Source organism: Triplophysa dalaica, chromosome 6, assembly GCF_015846415.1.
Source record: "Triplophysa dalaica isolate WHDGS20190420 chromosome 6, ASM1584641v1, whole genome shotgun sequence".
Classification (NCBI taxonomy): domain Eukaryota; kingdom Metazoa; phylum Chordata; class Actinopteri; order Cypriniformes; family Nemacheilidae; genus Triplophysa; species Triplophysa dalaica.
In genome coordinates this window covers 15,506,411-15,519,317 of record NC_079547.1, presented here as the reverse complement: position 1 = coordinate 15,519,317, position 12,907 = coordinate 15,506,411, and the positions used below count along the sequence as shown (strand labels likewise).

The 12,907-nt window shown below is 35.6% G+C and overlaps 1 protein-coding gene across 4 annotated transcripts in view; it reads right to left on the bottom strand.

Moving 5' to 3' along the window:
• opa1 (OPA1 mitochondrial dynamin like GTPase) overlaps nt 1–12,585 on the bottom strand; it is a 33,737-nt gene extending 21,152 nt beyond the window's left edge. Inside the window, exons 1-14 of one of the 4 annotated variants that reach the window (XM_056750606.1) lie at nt 12,400–12,585; nt 11,361–11,679; nt 10,872–10,968; nt 7,855–7,962; nt 7,062–7,109; nt 4,545–4,633; nt 2,744–2,902; nt 1,599–1,652; nt 1,402–1,506; nt 1,170–1,256; nt 956–1,069; nt 488–568; nt 333–407; nt 153–224 (exon numbers count right to left, since the gene is read on the bottom strand). In XM_056750606.1, the coding sequence (XP_056606584.1) occupies nt 153–224; nt 333–407; nt 488–568; nt 956–1,069; nt 1,170–1,256; nt 1,402–1,506; nt 1,599–1,652; nt 2,744–2,902; nt 4,545–4,633; nt 7,062–7,109; nt 7,855–7,962; nt 10,872–10,968; nt 11,361–11,679; nt 12,400–12,428 (1,437 nt within the window). In that variant the 5' untranslated portion in view covers nt 12,429–12,585. The remainder of the gene's footprint in view (nt 1–152; nt 225–332; nt 408–487; nt 569–955; nt 1,070–1,169; nt 1,257–1,401; nt 1,507–1,598; nt 1,653–2,743; nt 2,903–4,544; nt 4,634–7,061; nt 7,110–7,854; nt 7,963–10,871; nt 10,969–11,360; nt 11,680–12,399) is intronic. The other 3 variants (XM_056750608.1, XM_056750607.1, XM_056750609.1) reach the window with 3 other exon arrangements.
• Nucleotides 12,586–12,907: the final 322 nt, after the last annotated feature.

The following is a 12,907-nucleotide window of genomic DNA, read 5'->3' as shown; positions in this document are numbered from 1 at the left end:
ATATGAAACTAGGGTTTTACAGTGCATCAGACACCTGTGCATTGCAATGAAAAATACTATAAAGACTCACAACATTCTTTTACAAGTGATTATAAAAAACAATGTTAAATCTGTAAAATATATAAATCTGTGAAAATATATACAAAACTTACACTGATGACTCCTGGCAAGTCAACCAGCACCATTCTCTGGATTCCTGGGCCCTTTACGCTTAAAGAAATGGTCTAACACAGAAAAGAAGACATTGTATTTTTTTTGAGGACATAGTTTTGAGAACATGTTATGCATTTTAATAAATGTGACTTAGGAATTGCAATAAGTGTGTAGTTCACCTCTGGGCTAACCGTTTGCCCATCCTTTACGCTCTTCCTCATCCTGATCTCGATCTCATGCCTCAGTGCTGCCAACTACAGGAAGAAAAGAAATAGGCGTTTTCCAACAGACCTGACAGCTTAATACAAAGACTGAGAATGAAATTGAGACTTACATCTTCCTCTTTCCCAAGGTCAAACTCACGGGTGCTGTCTTTGAACATAGCGACATGGTGAGGTCCTTCACTTAAAGTCACCTAAAGCACGTATACTTTTTTTAATAATATATAATATAATCACAGATATTAAATGGATAAAATGCATACAGCTATTGTCGGTAAATGAAGTTCTTTTTAACATACACAGGCAGATTGTAGTCGCCTCTAGTGCCAAACAAATGCCAAATCCATACCACAGTAAAAAATTAAAGGGCGTTTTCTTATTTTTGCCAGTACATCAGCATGAGCTAACAAGCTGACACAGAGAGAAATATATGACGAGACCCTCTCTTCAAAATCCAGTCATAAGTGGTCACAGGACACACGTTAATATCAGGCGTGAGGAGCAATGAGTCTAGGATCACCCAAGATGGATGTTAATAGCGATTGTGAACAGGGCCCAAGAGAACTGTTTGCTCAGTTCACCTTGACGGGAGACCTGGTCATCATCTCTCCAGACCCTCTGGGGAAGATCCTGGCCTGAGCTATCATCTCCAACACGCTGGTCTTTCCAGCACTCTGGTCTCCAACTACCACCACCTATTCAAACAAAGATAGGTAGGTAGGACTGATATGTTTTTCATGTAGATAGCGTGTATGCAAATCACAAGTAGCTAGCACGGAGTTAAAGATGACTGACCCGTGGCAGGTGATCTTGGGTGTTGTAGTTGGAGTCATAATCTGAAAGGATGTCCAGGACCTCAGAGTACATATCAATCAAAGACTTCTAAATAAGAGAATGAGCAAGAAACACAGATTAATCCATCAATTCTATAATCTTATTACAACAGATAAAAAAAGTAAAACGGCCTAGTAAGTTTGATTCTTGTATGTTATACTTCTACCAAAAATTAACAATGTTGAAATCAAACCTTGACTTTTCGTTGGTGAATACCCTTGTCATCTTTTTGTAAAACGACTTTTCTCAGTTCTTTATTCTCCTTCTCCAAACGTTCCAGCATCCGCTGATACTTCATCTGTAATATAATGATGAAAAGTAATAATGAACAGTTTAAACAGAAGCTAGTACTATAAAAAGCGAAATAGATTAACACTTGAGGGTTTGTACCTGAGTTCGAACAAGCTCTTCTTGAAGCTGGTCAACTTTTTCTTTATCAGACGACTGTGAAAACAAGAAACAATGTAGCAGACTAAGACCATGATCACCTTCCCAATATCCCCCTGTAGAAGCCATTTCACACACAAACAAAATCTCATGCATTACATCCCAGCAGAGGAAAGGCAAGTCATAGCAAGAAACCTTCAATTCCTGGATTTGCAAACCTTTAAATTAACCATTTATTCTTAATATAAATCATCAAACTACAAACACACTTGAAAGATGATTGCTTGAGGATCCTTAGATTACAGATGAATGCAGCAAGACAGAATCATTTGTTAGTCTACATTTACAATACATACACACTAGAGAATACCAGACAAATAACATGAAAACAGTGAATGATAACAGGAGAGGACACAAAATCACAATCTAACATACATATATACGGATAACAAGGTAAATAACTGATAAATGATGTAATCCTGTTAATTTACACATGTGATTGGTTTTTGGTATTAGGCATGCTAGTTCTGCAGGTCGACAGCCAGAGCAAAATGGTACATCACTCCATGCAATGAGTTGTTATTTTACTCCTGGGATTGTGTACATAAATGGGGTTTGCATAAGAGAACATTAAGTGGGGATTTGGTTTATACAAAAATTGTATAGGGCTATTCCCCAGATACACAATGGTAGCAGGAATACCACTAACATTTACACTAGAAAAAGCAGCTCTAATTAAATTTGCATTGTGTAAAGTAGAGATCAGTCGTATTTTCAATGTCATTCAAATTATAGTTTAATAAGCATATATTTAATGTTTACAGTGTATATATATGTGATATATGAGATGCACATTTGTACTGAATTATTATCAGTACAAATTGATTCCAATAGGTGTCTGGAATGAAACTTGAAATTAAAAGGATCTTGGATGGGCGGGGCAACTTATTTGGTTTGTAACTACAGTATTTTACAGCTGTAGTACTCTCACACCAGTCATAGATACCACCAGCATTCTTCTAGTTAAAATAACTTTAGCTAAAGTTCCTTGAATTTTTTTATTTGAAGTAAAAAACTAGACGTGAGGCAGTGGATGACTGGCATGAGAGTCACAGCATTCGTGGAGTGGTGGGGGCGTGGACCTTCACCTTGTTTTTGGGTTGAGAGGGGCTGGGGTTCGGGGCCGGGCTGGGACGGGGTTCACGCGGCGGAGGCGGAGCGTTATTGGCTTCCGCCGCCCGCCGCATCTCCTCCTCATGCTGCTGGATCTGCTGCTGAATGAGAATGAGCTCGCTGAGCAACCCCTCCTGAGGGACGGTACAGTGACAAAGAGGGGCAGTCAATCAACCTGCTTGCCAATCAATAGGAGGATGTAGGCGGAGCTACTGGAAAGTGGTCCAACTCACTTTAATGTATTGCTCTTGACATGGCCAATAGGAGGTGAGGGCCATTTTATTGGCGGACATTACAAATAGAGTACATATTAACACTTATATGTCTTTTATTTTTATATTGGTAAAACTCATAGAAAATATTGTCAATATTGTCAGTGTTGCTATACTTGCGATAAGGCAATGTTTCAGACATTTTTCATAAATTGGATTATATAAAACTTCAGCTATGGGGGAAAGCAAGCATTTAATATACAATAAGATGTTTAGCTGCATAGCAGTGCAAAGCTTGCTAAAGCTAGACAGAGAAAAGATTCATTTCTTTTAAACTCCTGCTCCCTATATGGATTGCATCTGTACACATATTATATAATTTGACATCACATTTATATAAAAGAAAGTCGTTTGCTCAGACTGCCAATATAGCTTCCACAACCCCGTCTGTTTAAAACAGTTAGGGACTAAATCTCTATGTATATGCTAATATGAAAATCTGCAGATAAACTGTTTGTATACATGACATGGACTGCACGAGTGATGAATCAAGCCAAATAATATAAAAACACTGACATTAAACGTAAAAGACTATGCATTTTTTGCTCTCAGAGAAGCAACAGTATTCTGAGAGCATGAAATGATCCTGAAGACAAACAGTATGGAGGAGTTATGGAGGGGAAAAGCTTTTACACAGACAATAAGCTGAAAAACAACAGAAATGAATCACTAGAATTCTGTAATAAGAGTTTAAATATATCCACATATGAAAAATAAGCCAAATGCTTTACATAGCATTGAGAGACATTTCATTGAGTTTTTAATAAAAACTTTGAAAATTCATAAAAATGTACAAAATACGAGGTACAATAAAACACAGCAAAATTGCAGACTACAGCATCGCTCACAAACAAACCTTAAAATTATTCTACTGTGTACATTTTACTATCACAAGTATGTTACATGACCATAAGTATGTAGACAATATTTGTTTTCAAGAAGTAGCTTTACACACCAAATGAACACTGAAACTAACCCGTGACCTCCCTGACCTTTTGAGTAAATGAGACCCAAATCCAACATGTTACAAAATATTGAATAAAGCCTATCCAGTAAGCTGTTATAGCGGCAAAGTGAGACAAAGTACAAATTAAACCTCATTGTTAGGATTGAACTGTTTAAAAAGAACATACTAGTATGGCTTTGGGTGTCCACATACTTTTGGCAATGTAATATGTTTTGATATGTTTGGGTGAGAACAGCTTTATAAAGCATTCGGTAACTTTAAAATCAGTAAGCTTTGACTAGCTACTTCACAAGCATCAGTATTAAGCTGCACTACCAAAAGTATGATAGTAAGCGCAAGATGGTGTGTTGTACTAAAAAAATCAGCTCATGTTGAAAAAGCACACGAAAAAACCTAGGCGAAAAATGCTGACAAAGTAAAATGATTAAATCATTTTCTATTTTAATAATATGTGCAAAGTCAAAATGATAAGAATGTAATGTCTTAAAGTCATGCTTGAACCTTCAACAAAAAAAACACTGAACTCGTATTATTTACCTTTTTGAAATGTTTATCGCTGCTGTCAGACCTAGCTGCAGATGCTGGTGGAATATCTGGTGCTCTCAGGGCTGAATCACCTGTGGTTTCTGTGGAAAAACACATCAGATTAAAAGAAAATAACGCATACACGATTGGCATGTAAATAGAACACATGAAGGGGATGATAAGATCTACCATGCCAATGTTGTATACAGATGTATTTTAAAGCAAAAACAGTCACCATATCCCAAAGAAGAAAAGAAAAATTTGCTTAACAATAAACGGCCTGAACACACTTTATGCATTATATCACGTATGTACACAGGTACAGTACTTGAAAACGTCACATGTGTTTTTGGCATGGGGTGTACAGTATGTTTTGTATATATTACAAAAAATGTGTAATTGTGTCTGCTATTAAAAACATAAACACAAATATAACACTACCAGTCAAACATTTAGGGTCACTTGTTGTATACAAACACATTACTTGCACAAACAAATTAATTTCTTTTAATATAAAACAAACAGATAATTGTCCATAAATGCTGGATTGAATAATGAGGAAACACAATTATCACAGATGGTATCAAAAAGTATTTTACTGTGATACCTTAAAAAGTGGGTTGATAAAAGGCCTAGAGTACACTTTTGCAAATTCTAGACAAAGAGTGACTGCATTAAAAATTCAAATTTGTATTATTACTTTTAACTGAAATTGTTTTATTCAGTGATAGATCTATTAAATTTTTTTTTTAGGTTCAGGGTTCGTATTAACCTTAAAGGGGTGATATGACACGGCTTAAACGAATATTATCATTTGCTTTTGACGTAAAGGAATGTGTATACAAAATTTAACGATCAAAAAAGCTGTATTCACAACATACAATGCATGTTTGTATCCCCTCCCTGAAGCAAGCAAATATTTAAGAAAGCTTATCGTTCTGAAAAGCGAAGTGTGGTATGATTGGCCAGTTAATCAGTGCGTGGTGATTGGTGGAATACTGCAAGCGTGTGATTGAAATGTAACGCCTCTTACAATATTTGGAACATCAGGTTCCAAAGCAATTGTTCTGACAGGTACGCCCACCTTACTTGCATATACATCTGTTTAATTTTTGCAATTGCATGTGTCTAATACATGCATGGGCAACTTATAACACACCAAAGACACAGAAAAACACATAATCGCACCATATGACTCCTTTATATAAAAGGTTTATTTCAACTTTAAATGTTGTCAATTCTATAAAAAGTTGTACAGTATGTACAACAAAAATGTAATTGAAAATTGTCAATGTTTTGAAAATAAATCTGCTGTTTGAATATGTTTTATTGGTGAGACTTTACTTAAGGCATCTATGTATAAAGCATTATAAATAATTATTAAAGGATCATATTGTGTGTTGTAATGCATTGATATTCATGTAGTTTTAAAGAATTATAATCAATTTAAAATGTGTAGTATAACAATGAATTGCTAAGTATTATTATGAGATAAATGTAATAACAATTATTTATAAGACATTGCAATGCATTAAACGGTGCATTACAATTCTTTAAAACTACTTTTATAATGCATTATACATACAAGCTTCATGGAGAGTGTTACAGTTTTCTTTTTCACATTTTGTTCAAAATATTGTTATGCTATTGTATCATGAACCTAGTAACACATAGAGTATTGAATTTATGAGCGATATTTACACTGCAAGTGAATAGGTGACCCTAAAACTTTGAACTGGTAGTGTACATAGAGTTAGCACCTCTATATTCTGTTCTACGCGATTATTCATAATAGTCAGATGTCTAGAAAATATACACCTGTAAAGATTAGCTGTTTAATACTTTTCAAAGCCATTGAGTTATAAGAAGCTCAGTAACACAGAAGAAATAAGAACATTTGATGGTATGTTGAGAGATAAGACATGGAGAATATGGCCCACGGAACCCTTGGAGACAAGAACGGTGAAGTCAAGGGACCAAGTTGCAATACAATTGAAATCTGAGCAATAACACAGATACTGTTAGTGTCAATAACTGCATCTGTAACTGCAAATGCATCTGATATTGACTGTTCTGATGCTTATTTGCATCTAGATTCCACTACATATTTTTGACTGTTTAGAATGAAGTCAAAAGAACCATTGAGTTGTTCTTGTTGCTAGTGAGAATATGAAAAAAAATTATATGTATATATATGCAAATATATATGTTCAACAGTTTCTTGCAGAGGTCAACCAGAGCATTGGTTTTGCCAATTAATTTGCATATTTTTGTAGAATATCAGTTATTGTTTCAGTGAAAATCAACATTAATAGATGCAGTTGCTTTTGTTCGTGCAATTAATCAGTTATCAGCTTGTTTTCCTTTCATTTTTTTTAGAAGAAATATGAAATTAAGCCAATAATTTCTTGCAAATCTTTCAGGTAGCTGGACAGACAGGTTTTGATCTGTCCATCCTCACAGTCCCACACCCATTTATATAAGAGGGTGGCATCAGTACAGCAGCGCAATGGGTAGATATTTACACACCTAATAACAGACGCAGACCAGAAGCTCCATTGACTTCACTACCCAAACCTGTGAAGAACGTGGGGGAAGGGGAGGAGGGGGGACAAGAGGAACAAATGATATGAAAATAAAATAAATCAAGACAGTAGAAAATTTGGAGAGGTCATTTCGTTGTAAAGTTGGATTTGGCCCTAACAGATGAGTCAGCGATGAATAATGGAAAATACAGTAATGGAAATAAAGCAGTTTTAAATTATTATTAAAGGCATCAGATGCATGATGAAGATGGCGATTATGCAGACACCTGTGAGTTTGATATGATTATCAAGCAATATTAACATACATTGACACAAAAAATCTAAAATCGTATGACTATGCTAAATTTTAATTCTGAATCAAAAACAACAAAATTCTAAATTGTTTAGTTTAAATGTAACTAAATATTTAAATGTATGTTTTCTTTAAAGAAAAATAACACTGCAGTATGATGTGATCAGGCAGATAATAATCAAATGTCCACATTTGAAACATGAAACAATCAAAATTGTAAACAATTCTCAAAAGTTAATGAATAACTGGAACAATACATTCAGAAGGTCCCAAACATAAAACATGTACTAATACATTTTGTAAATGTATTATTTAAAACTTCTCTGAAAAATATAGACGGTTTTATGGCCAGTTTTCTTTCATTACATTTTACATAATGCTTACATTAATCCCCCATGTACAATCTAAATGAATTTTCTTGCTCCTTGATATTTCAGATGGCATGATTGAATTATGATATTCGGATATTAATATATGTGCTCACCACTGGAGAGAAGGCTTTTTAAGAAGGTGAAGTTCTCGCCTATCTTTTCCATGTCAGGCAGAAGTTTGGCAATCTCTTCCATTTCAGGCAGAGCACTGGCAAACTTGTCTATATTCAGGAACAGAAAATAACATTGACATAAAAATGATGCTACAAGAAAGCCAAAAGAAATATGCTTTTTACATAAAACACCAACAACACCAAACAGTTTCTATATAATATATAGATACTGTTAGGGCTGGGCGATATACCGGTTGATACTGAATACAGGTGTGTATTTTTGTAAGGATATGAATTTTGAGTATACCGGTGTTTGTCGCTTAAACAACGTGTGGAATGCGGCGCAGCTGGACACTGTTTTCATGGCGTCCCTTTTCACTTTTGCACTGTGACCGGCCATTCACAAAGGGCATTTTTTAAACGGAAGTGAGCAACCCTATGCCCTACTCCCTTTGAAGGACTAAGCCCTTGAAGTCAACTCTTTCAAGGGTGCATTACTGTCTCTCGTGCATGCGTTTGGAACTCCCTTCACAAAGGGAATGACTGGTCAAATTTCACCTAGACAACCCCGTACATGCACTCTGAATGCATCGCTCGTTTGTTGAAAATAAACAATACTTTTAATATTTCTTGTCAAATATTCTGTAGTTATGTCATATATATATATTTCTTGTATTTAATTATTAATAAAGGGAATAAGTAGCTATTTTAAAACATATTAAACTTTCCTATAAACTAAATGATCTTTATACTATATTTAAACAATCTCAAATCATCTTTATCACTGACATCAATAGTGTAAAAACAAACACAAACTAAATGATTGTGCTGTCGTTTTTAGGTAACAAAACAATCTAAATCCCGCTCCATATTTGCTTCAAAATGTGTGGCGAAAACCTGTAATCCAAGATCCCGTGATCACAAACAAAGCTCACTTTCTTGAAGTGAACATTGCATTAACCCATCGCTAACGGGTGTTTACTTTCGTTTGGAACGCCCCTACAAATGGCTTCCCCTTTGCGAAGGGCCCTTCAAGGGCGCATATATGTCGTTTGGAAAATGCCCAAAAAATGTGTCTTTCTATACTGCGGCACTACTTTATGATAATTTTTCTATATAAATGCTCTCAATGGAGGAGTTTGGATGTTTGCGTGATTCTTGCGCATGAGCGGTAACGTTACATATTTCTTCCCGCCACATTGAAAGCGCATCTTACGGCTGAACAGCAGCAAAAGTTCACAATACGTTATATTAAATATACTCATAAAATAATATTTTCCTAAAACGATCGTGTTCCCCTCATATCTGCTCAACATAACAAATTTTTAATTTTAACTGTTTCTCAACTTGCTATGATGAGAAATAAGGGTCAGTAAGAAGGATTGACATGATCTGATCGTTTTCCTCTCACATATTTAATTTTAGCCTTTGCTTTATGATTACAAAAATATGATTTCAGGAAATGCATTCTGAATCCTTTACACTGTTAAACGTGTTGGTGTCTCATGTTTAAAATGCTCAACTTGCTCAAACGAGTTGGACTTATGATGTAGTTTTTCTGTTCTTGATGCACTACCCCAATAGTCCAACTTGTTTCTGAAAGTTTTTTATAATTCTGGATCCCTGAGTCATCAAAGGGATCCTATTTCGTTAATTGGCCAAAAGCAGTGAAAGGCGAAAGAGCCCACCCATGAGCCAACATACGATCAAGACCCGCTTACTATCAAGGTTATCTGCGTTGCGTCAAGATGGGCTGCGCTTCGCCTGTTACTCTTGCGATAGTGTAGTTTAGGGGTGTCTGTTAAGTCACGGGATCTCAGTGATGGACGTTATATAAGCGGTAGATATAAAACTGGATTTGGAGATTGTTTGAAACTGATCTGTCTCAGTGCTAAAAGATGCCGGACATGAAATGCATGCGGTAAGCCATTTTTGTTTACCTGCATAATGTACAAAACACGAAGGGATGATGTGTTGCTTGCTGGTGCTTTAGTTACATCCCACTCTCCCCACTAGTCCCACCTCTAGCAGCTTGTGTTTTTCCCGGAAATAATCATACAGCTGTATCTCTCTTTATTGAATTTGATAAACTAAATACTCTTCGAAGATACGATGTATGCAATACTATTGTATATGCACTCAAGATAAATATATTGGAATATACAGAAACTGCCTGTGTTACTTGATCTTTAAGTACAGTCGACTAAACTTTTTTAAGTAAATCCAAGTAAATCCAAACCATTCAGATTGTAGCAGTAATTGGAAGTTAATTAAACTCAATATTAATCCTTCTCAATGGTACTTTTTGTTGACATACAGAAATTATTTACAGACTTACAAGTCAAAACACAATGAGCAAATCAGATGAGAAGCATCTCAGTAATGACATAGTAAATGCTCATTGAATGATGAAATAGGCACACTTTGACCTCTCACAGACTAAGAACATGCACCACTCTAAAGTAACCCTAAAACTCAAAAATACAACAAACTCTTTAAAATCTCAAAGATAAATGAACATTAAGCACAAACAATTTCTTTTATCTTTCCTGAAAAGACTTAAAATAACACTAAATTCAGAAATGTACTGCCTAAATACAGTCTCACGCAAAGCATGCTGGGAACTGAAATCCCCTTTTACCAGTCATTTTGAATTAACTTTTTTATATTAAGTTACCTCAACAAAAGGTCCATAATTATACGGTGTTGTGTTTTACTCAACAATGTTAAGTTTACCAGTGAAACACTTGTTTGTAAGCCAATCGTATTTTTTTTTATAAATAACATTAAACTTATGTTAATGTGGTTACTTGCATTCTTTATGTACTGTGAACAAGGAAGGGTTTAGTAAAATGAACAACACTTCATTTTTTTGAGTGTGGGTCACATATAGACTGATATGTGTTTTTTTACTACGTTGCACATTCTACAATGTGACTATTGCAGACGCGCACAGTGCTAATATTTTTGAATGAGTTCAATCGAAATTTGGACTGTGGATTTCCCAGTTCACCTACCTAAGTCGATATTCTCACTCAACTCCCGAACAAAGTCTGGCACAATCCATGTGTATTGGCTCATATCGGGAAACATATCCTTCCATTCGTCGTATGTCTACAAGGTACAAAACAGAAATGCTTTTATTTGCCAATAACACAAATCATGTCCATATTATCAGTCTCAAGTGTATTCTTGATTTTAGGTATTTGTGACAAATAAAATATTAACAACAAAGCCCGGCAAATTTACCATATTCTTTTTTCTTTAGCTTTTTACGGTATATTACAAGACAAAGTCAAAGATGACAATAACAACCACAACTGCATTCTGATTTGCGGATTTGCAGGTGTTAGCAACCAGGTAACGTACAGTCAGTAAATAATGTCAGAACCCGTCATAATCTGATAACAACCAAGTTTATTTAAGTCAAGGACTAAGTATTGTTAACTCAGAATGTGCATGAGAGAAAGTTATTTAATGCAACACAACCCAAAAGTTAAACATACCTTTTTTGCTGTATATCCTCCTCCAACTGCTGAACCAAGCAAGATGTACCTCAATTTCAGCAGTCTGGAAGCAAGACTGACCACCCAGAAGGTCCGGTGCTGTTGATAGCCGTGGCCTCCCGACCGGGACTTGGGAGGGCGTATGGGGAGCCTAGAGAGAGATGTGTAATGTCGAGCTGCTGAGCAGTGAGGTGATCTCTGTGGATTGTTGTTAGCAGTGTAGCGATGGTGGATGGCACGGGACAATGGGTGCAGTTTCTGCAGCGGTATTCGAAACTTTACCCCCATTCTGGAAGGAAGCAGATTTCTGCAGGCCATGCTGGGGAGAAAATACAATCAGTACTGTGATCATCCGGCGACATTTATACACCTTTGGGTCTAAAATATGCTACATAAAATATCTTTAGAATATAATTTGCAATAGTCAAATGTAACATTAAGTAATTTAGTAAAATATGTTTATAGACAAAACTAAAGGCCATGCATAGTTCAGAGGGGGTCTCCTGCTTTCTGCGTTCGGATCACATGCTATAAAGATCCAATTTTGACAACCATTTTAATAGATTTCTAGTGGCCTGAAAATTAATCTTAGAAGATTTGTTACTTATTTCTAAAGTAAGAATGTAAACAAAGCAACAAAAAATACAGTCACGTGGTTATCCGTTGTGCAAGGTTAATGGGAAAATATATCATATGTCCAATTATGTTGGTATAGATGAATACATCTATTATCATATCTAAACGTAGTTTAGCTGTATATATATATAATTCAACCGAAAGTGGTTTTAGTTTTGAAAGATTGGGTGGTGTCTATTCAGTGCAGCAGCAGCAGCAAGTGTAACGTTAACCTGTCAGTGCGACTAACTGACACGCTGACTCAACGCTTGCAAGTAATAGAAATATCGTTTACAAATACAGTGTACGGTATGTTGAGACGTGATTACTCATTTAATATCTACATATCCATAGTTTCTAGTCTTCTGTATGTTCGTTAAAATCAGTATTGAGAGGCAGCTGACAATTCAGCTGTTCTACTTACCAGGGCACTACACTTCCGGCTCGTAACATACTGCTATGGGCAACTTAACAGCAAATATAAGTGTCTATACAATGTCTTTTCAACATAAAATTCTATTCATCTTTCCAAATGTGGCACTTAGGTTAGCTTCATGGCTAACAAGGGCATCGCAAGCAGGCGAACACCAGAGTCAAGCGCCGGAGGAAAGTAGTTCCTGGTCTGTAGCATGACGTCATGCTGCCAAAATAAAGGTCCACAAAATAAATGTTTCTTGTTTAGCGTCAGTGTTTACAGAATTGTGCTATTTTATCTACCATTATATTTATTTTTGTCAATGTTTGTGGCTTATGGGATATAACCACTTATTATGGCTTACTGTATGGCTGACTCAGCAAGCAATGCAAAAATGTAGAGTCAAACTGTAAACTTTAAAGTAATTCAAAACAGTATGGTTACATTTACTGCATGTCTTAATCAAAAACAGCACTAAATGTTATTTGTTTAGATATTAAGAGAGACATTGGAAAAT